This window comes from Macrobrachium nipponense, chromosome 43 (genome assembly GCF_015104395.2).
Source record: "Macrobrachium nipponense isolate FS-2020 chromosome 43, ASM1510439v2, whole genome shotgun sequence".
Lineage (NCBI taxonomy): Eukaryota > Metazoa > Arthropoda > Malacostraca > Decapoda > Palaemonidae > Macrobrachium > Macrobrachium nipponense.
Genome location: NC_061104.1, coordinates 19657253 through 19664907, shown reverse-complemented (window position 1 = coordinate 19664907; position 7655 = coordinate 19657253). Strand labels below are relative to the sequence as shown.

The 7655-nt window shown below is 34.5% G+C and overlaps 1 protein-coding gene across 1 annotated transcript in view; it reads right to left on the bottom strand.

Moving 5' to 3' along the window:
• Positions 1-1148: 1148 nt before the first annotated feature.
• The window catches only part of LOC135213553 (ATP-dependent RNA helicase abstrakt-like), a 15913-nt gene continuing 9406 nt past the window's right edge, over positions 1149-7655 (bottom strand). Inside the window, exons 4-12 of the mRNA XM_064247520.1 lie at positions 7248-7452; positions 6723-6843; positions 6313-6466; positions 5316-5472; positions 4433-4513; positions 3769-4003; positions 3425-3610; positions 2708-2944; positions 1149-1695 (exon numbers count right to left, since the gene is read on the bottom strand). Coding sequence (XP_064103590.1) covers positions 1486-1695; positions 2708-2944; positions 3425-3610; positions 3769-4003; positions 4433-4513; positions 5316-5472; positions 6313-6466; positions 6723-6843; positions 7248-7452 — 1586 coding nt within the window. The 3' untranslated portion in view covers positions 1149-1485. The remainder of the gene's footprint in view (positions 1696-2707; positions 2945-3424; positions 3611-3768; positions 4004-4432; positions 4514-5315; positions 5473-6312; positions 6467-6722; positions 6844-7247; positions 7453-7655) is intronic.

The following is a 7655-nucleotide window of genomic DNA, read 5'->3' as shown; positions in this document are numbered from 1 at the left end:
ACACTCTAACCCATATTAAAGCCAGTATAAGTTCCTAAAGACATGTTGTAAACTAATACAAATGTAAACTAAGAATTTCATGTTAACTACAAATACAGGCAGTCCTCAGCTTACAACGGGTTCGGCTTACGACGTTCCGAGGTTACAACACGTTTCAATTATATTTATCAGAAATTATTTCCAGCTTTACGACACGTTCCAGATTTACGACATTTACAAGGCTGATCTGGCAGAAGAAATATGACTCCAAAAATGCAAAATAATCAATACTTGAAGGTTTTTTTTATGAAAAATGCAATAAGAATGCAGTTTACATAGCTTATAATGCACCCACAGCATTAAAAGTAAGGTTTTCTTAGGATTTTTTACGATGTTCCAGGTTACAACGCATCTCAAGAACGTAACCCCCTTCGTAACCCGGGGACTGCCTGTACAACCCTTTGCCTCCTGGGCCTCTGAAGGCTCATAGCACTGGCCCTTTTTCTGGTTTAATTGGCCAACACCCAGTGGGTGAAGTCCCCAATGTCTAACACACATGGCCAGTGTGTTGCTAGGTCCACTGTTTAACCCCCAGCTCGAGGGCTACTACCTATTCTCCTACTCATCCTCTCGATTATTTCATACTGCTAAGTTAGCAGGCCACCAAGTTTATGTAATGACACCATCAAAGCCATCAGTGAGCGGCATGAAATGAACCATGGTCCCCTTGACTGGTAGGCAAGAACCTAACCACTGCGCCACCAAGGTGGGTTGCCACTTATAAGTGACCTTTAAATCTGTATGCACTGCCGATATTGAAGTGAATTACTGAATTACAAATTTGAGAGAAATTTCATATAGGAAAAATCTTACCTAGCATTATCTTAGGCTCATCTTCATAAACAAATAAATGGAAAAAAAAAAATGCCATCAACACAGATTTTATGTGGCATCAATGCTAAACGTGTCTAGCACATAAAGACAATACTACACTATAAATATTAGTACCAAGAACTATGTAGGGAATTATCTTAATTTTCATGAGCAATTGAAATATCAATTTCAATAAATGATGATGATAAACCAGTCACAGATTCTGATAAAATACCACCAATAGTCTTATGACAAATACCAATAGTTTTATGTTTGATCCAGAAGAATCACAATTACTGTTTTATATGAGGACTGCATCATTTTAGCTAATGCAAAAAAAAAAAAAAGCCATGCCTTTTAAAAATTGAAAATACTACATTACCTACTAATACCTCTGCTGTTTCAGTTTTTTTATTCATAATTTAATATTTTTTTGTTAATTTTATATGTACAGTACTACAAAATTAATGCAACAATCCAATAAAAATAGAATGCTAAATATGAATTAATACTATCATAATTTCCTTTAAATATATTGTGTAGTGGCTCAAGATATAATCTAACTGCAATTATATGCTATACTAAATACATCTGGCTCTATCTTCAAAAACATTCTCAAATACAGTAAAGTACTTAATAATCAGCTGCATTGGCAGCAAGATAATCTTTACGCCCAATTCCTGCTGCTTGTTTGTTTTGCATGGCTTCCAAGCGTGGACAAGCAGTAATTCTATGACCCAAGCCACCACAGTATGAACATCCACGTTCATCCACATTGGATGCTTCCAAAGACATCAAGAGATCTTCTTCACCATTGCCTAACATAATCAGGAAGGGAGGTACCTGAAAGAGGAGAGTCAATACTTGTCAGCACAAAAAACTTTCCAGTTTACAAACATGAAGAAATGCAGAGAAATGAATGGCCATGCCGTATCATAATTAAAAACCTTCTCATTTCATTATATAAATACTAGGTTTAAGATTTATGATCAAAGGACCTGGTTGATATTCTAAAACCTATACAGTATCCCTTAACCTCCTAGTGTAAATAACTACAACAACATTTACTTTCAATGTCCAAGAGTGTAAATGCAAGATATCTGACAATTTCACAAAGTCCAAACCACTTAAGAGCAAAACTCAATCACAACATCAATAATTATAGAGGAAATGGATAAAACCTAGAAAAATTGGCATACACACAAAAAGACATTAGAATACATTAAATAAATAAAATTTTCTTTTCATAAAAAGATTGTTTGACAGGAAACACTGGGCAATGGGCAGGCAGAGAAACATAAAAATGTTATATTGAGAATGGCTGAAGGCAAAAAAAAAAAAAAAACCATAAAATTGATGCGGCTAAGTGAAAAAAAAAACTGCAAATATCTTGGGAGACATGGCCTGTTGAAGAATAAGTAGCTGTAATCTTTATATATAACCTCTGAACACTAAATACAATTCAATTTTCATATTCAGATCCCACCACCATACTTTCTGATATATGTAGTATCCCTCTTCCTCTTCTTGTATGATATGCTACTTCTTGTATATCTAAGTTTGATAAAGTTATCAAAGTCCTATCAACTATCACTTCTGACAGTCCTGTAAGACATACTGCGAACTGTGCTGTTATATTCCTGCTTTGTTGGCAAATGGTCCAGTCTACGCTCTTTAATATAATCTTTTTCTAAGTGGAATCAGATTACCAAGTAAATCTTGTAAAACTCAATGTAAATAATAAACATTCTAAGGTCAAAAGTGCCTCTTAAAATTCATTAACTTGACAAGTTTTAACTAGTAATATCAGTCAATAAAATCTACAAAGCATACAAAAATACATAACGCAACATACCTTCTGATTGGCCTCAATAAGCAAATGTTTGAGATCTAGCAATACAGACTCATCATTAGCTTTGTTAATGAATGTTGTAGCTACTCCTTGCTGTCCTGATCTGCCTGTACGTCCAATTCGATGAACATAATTCTCAATATCATCTGGCATGTCATAGTTAATGACATGTTGAATCCCAGGAAAATCTAGACCTTTAGATGCAACATCAGTTGCCACAAGAACATCCTTATCACCTCTCTGTAAAGAAAACATGACAGCAAAGACTATATTTTCAGGAATAATCTACACAATATTAGACCCAAACCAGTGCAAAAGCAAAAAAGATCATACAGTACATGTAATAAATTCAAAATATTGTAACTTGCTTTCTTCATGCACAATCTAATACTTCTATTTTAACTATACGTACTGAAAAGTTTCCTTGGGAATACATTCCGTAGAAACCATTTTTAAATGTTACTTGCTTCTTCAATGTTTTACCAATAGTCCCATACAATCAGCTCTTGGTTCACCAAAGAAATCTAGTCTCTAAGATCAAGAAAAGCTGACATGGGATACATGGTCACATTGTATTACCTTTAGTATGTAGTTCACAAGAAAAACTACAGCCAGGAAGTGTAAAAATATTGTAATGAAGTAGGGATCAAATAAAATCAAAATGTACTACTATTTAAGCATTTTATAGTGTTCTTTTAAAAAGTAATATTAAAAAAATACCTGAAAAGCCTGAACTGCAGCCGATCTCTCTTCTTGGTCTTTTCCTCCATGAATTGCTGCGGCAGTGACACCCTTGAGTAGTAAATACTCCTGAATGAGATCCACATCTTGTTTTTTCTCCGCAAAGATAAGCACAGGGGGTGAGGTTTTGTTCAAGCAGGTTAAAATGTGAGTAACCTTTGCTTCCTGTAAGAATAACACTGATAAGAACAACTTTTATCATATTTATCAGAACCACACAAACTTCAAACAGTAATGATTTATAAGGATATCACAGTAACCTTGTGATGCAGAGCTCTTCATGTTTACTATACTTAATGTTGCACTCAAAATGGCTATCTCACCTGCTTTACATATTCAACTTCTTGTGTCACACACATAGATGCAGCTCCAGCACGTCCGACATTCACTGTCACTGGTTTAACAAGTGCTGACCTTGCAAAATTCTGTATTTTCTTTGGCATTGTAGCAGAGAACAAGAGGGTCTGTCTTTGAGCCTTGAAATAGGAATAAATTGTACGAACATCTTCTTCAAAACCCATATCTATCATCCTGTCAGCTTCATCCATAACAAGGTACCTGATTCAGAGAATTTGAGACAGATCTTTTAATAACTGACACATACTGCATTTACAGTCTCGGCAAGAAAATTAAACAGAACAGTAGAAATGGCATGTATGTCTATCAAACATTTCATAATTTATATGAATAAAACTCATACAGTACCAAAAGTAAAGACAAGCAAACTCATGAAAGAAATATTCTACCTTGGCAACTAAACATCATATATAACAAACATTAGAATGCACAAAAACTCTTGGAGAACAGTGTGAATACACACAAATAACCTTGATTTCTACTACAAAAAATATGACAACTATGCTGCCTCTTTTCAGACGACTAACAGGACAAATATCACCCAGCTATTTCTTAACAACACTGTTTCAGAAGTATTTAGTAAAAAAAAAAAAAAAAAAAAAAAAAAAAAAAAAGACTGGAGTAACTCACCGGCAGACATCTAAACGTACCATCTTCTTGTCCAGCATATCAATCAGTCGCCCAGGAGTACAAACCATGATGTGGACACCTCTATAATGATAAATCATTTCTCAATGCCATAAAGAAAACAAATTTAAAGTGCTTTGAAAAATGAAGTTACTTCATAAGAAAGCCATCTATAATAATAAGCCCACTTTAGTGTTGACTTCCCTTAGATACAAATCTCCTGAAGTCTTCTTGAAGACAGAAGCAAGAGAAAAACTGATTAACAGCTTCAATCAATTATATGTGAAAATAACTTTAATTTAAATTATTTCCTTTTTTCCACCTTTCCTTACCACAGTATTCTTAATTTTTAACATTCTTTGATTTACTTTTGTTTTTTAACTAATTTATTCTACCTTGTGTTGAGTTTTACTCTGTTACCTTCCATGCATTGTTTAATATTTTCAGATTTTCTGAGCAAAATAGTGTACTGTAATCAGAAATAAGAGATAAAATTACAGAATATGCAATACAATACAGTACTCTCTCTCTCTCTCTCTCTCTCCTCTCTCTCTCTCTCTCTCTCTCTCTCTCTCTCTCTCTCTGGCTTTCTAAACCCAATAGCATTATTGTTTTCAATTATTTTCCATTGTTCCTATTGTGATGAAAGTTGCTGATGATACTGAAATTATAAAGCCTCAATATCCTCAAATTTTGTAATATTCTTACAGCCAGCAACTTAGCAATACACAACTCCATGATAAAAAACAGACCTTTATAGCTGTTCTGAAGTGCAATAAATACTTCAACAATACTATACACAGGTGGTTGCAAAATTAATCTAATCCCATACTATTAGCAAGGACGAAAATAAATAACATTATCAAACTGTCTTCATGGAACTTACTTTTTTATTACTTGAGTGGCTGCAGCAACTGGCTCACCACCTATAGCAAGACATGTCCTCAGTTCAGGGAAGCCATCAGCTTCAACAAACTTTGAAATATATTCTATATTTTCCTTTATCTGCTTTGCCAACTCCCGAGATGGAACAATTATCAAGCCTGGAATTAGAACAGAAATATGTGAAAAATTAACTGAAAAGGCAGAGAAGTGTCACCATAACTTACTTTACCAAGACCGCTGAAAAGACCACTGAAAAGACAGAGTAGTGTTACCATAACTTACTTGATCAAGACCACTGGGTCGCATCCTTAACTGTCGCAAGGCTTACAATGTAGCTCACATAATCACTTAATGCAGATATATAACTGATTGACTGACCTTCATGTTTAATAGTATCTATGGTTACATAATCATTAACATTGCATATACAAAGTAAAATATTAAAGAAAAAAATCCTTCGCTAAAGATAGCAAAATAATTGCAGATAAAAAAACCCACTGATGCTCATTTAACTAAAATGAAAAAATAGTACCCAAATTGAAAGAACACTGGATTGTGCAATAACATAAATTAAGCCAGTGTACCATTAGATGGTTTCCACTTGTATGAGCTGACAAGTTTTACTGCTGACTGTTATTAAGATGGCACATAAAAAAGAAGGAAATTAAAAACTGGCTAAAGTATTCTTACATTAAAGCAGTCATTGAAGATTGAACTAACAAACAAATATACAAGGAACACATGAAAATAACCATGGTCTGTAAAGCATACCGAACTTGAAAAGATGTAGTCTCTCGAGGCACAAAGGAAAAGGTTAGGTGACTAGGTAGGAAGCAGCCAAAGGGAACAGATGACAAGTAAAAGATATAGCAATGCAGTTTGGGCCTCTATTATGGACAAATCCTTCAGATCAATCCTAAAAGTCTCAAGGTGGAACACAGTGGTAAGAACATAAACACTAACACAAAATTGCACAAAGATGAATTCTTTCAACATACCATAAGGACCTTCGTTAGTTGTAAACGGTAATTTTTTCTCTTGCTCCAAGCAAAACATAATGATTGGCAAAATGAATACCATACTCTTCCCACTTCCAGTAAATGCAATACCAATCATGTCTCGACCTTTTAATGCTGCTGGTATACCCTGCATCTGTAACAACATTGGAGACTGATAAAAATGTAGAAGCAAAAACAGTAATGTTACTATAAAATTTGCTAAGCTTAAGATTGTCCCATTAAATATAACATGAAGCTGAGTTTTATGGTAATTACAGTTCTAAAATTGTTATTCATTTCTACTAAACCTCTGGAATTAACTCAATATATACTGCAGTACTATATGTTCTGCTAGTAGTTCAATTCTGGGACATTTTAAGTTCCCTGAATTATTCGAAAATAACACTTACCTGAATAGGTGAGGGCCGGTGAATCCCCTTCTTTTGCAAAGCCTTAATAATGCAAGCAGGAAACTTCATATCAGCAAAACTCTTCAATGGTGGTGGAACATCATCTCCTTCAACCAAGATCCTGTATCAGCAAACAAACATCTCAAAAATTATCCTTAGGTAACATTAAAATCATGAAAACTTATCTTTGTTTACTTTGTTTGGTTTTATGTACAGCCCTCCACAGGGATGATTCTCTCTCTGGTGGGCCTTTGTATGTTTTATAACTGTCTTTTAGTGTTTTCTCTTTAGGCATAACTTCATGGAGTTACCAACAGACAAAATCAAATGGTGAGACTTTTCCAATCTGGTGGTTAATCAAAACTGTAAACTTGTATATTAATGACTAAGCGACTGGGGTGTTAGTGTCTATATATCAATAGGCTGTTATTTTCCTTGGACAGATGAAAAAGTCCTGATAAAACCCAAATATTATCCTTCAAATGCCTACATAACCCAAGGTAAAACAATACAATGTACACGTACTTGTACTTCCTCCTCACTCGTTCATGTCGTTTTTCATCCATGGCTAAAATGCGTTTTGGGGGTCTCCAAGCAGTGACAACAGGATCCTCATACTGTACACCACGGGCTAACTCTGAGACACCCATCAAGGCTCGTTTTTCGGCAACAGCTTCAAGCAAGCGTTTTTCTTCTCTCCTTTGTTTTTCTAGCTCAGACTCTTTACGAGCTGAAAGAGAATTTTTAATGTTCAACATAAAGCGAAAATTTTGCATATAATGGTGCATCCATGAATTCTTCGGCTACAAACTGTTAGAATATTTTTAAGTTAAAAATACAATGGTTTTAAAATCATACAACAAACTGAAGGAGATATCATTTATAGTACCAGTTTCCAAATGCAGAGTGTTTGGTTTTAACAATATACTTGGG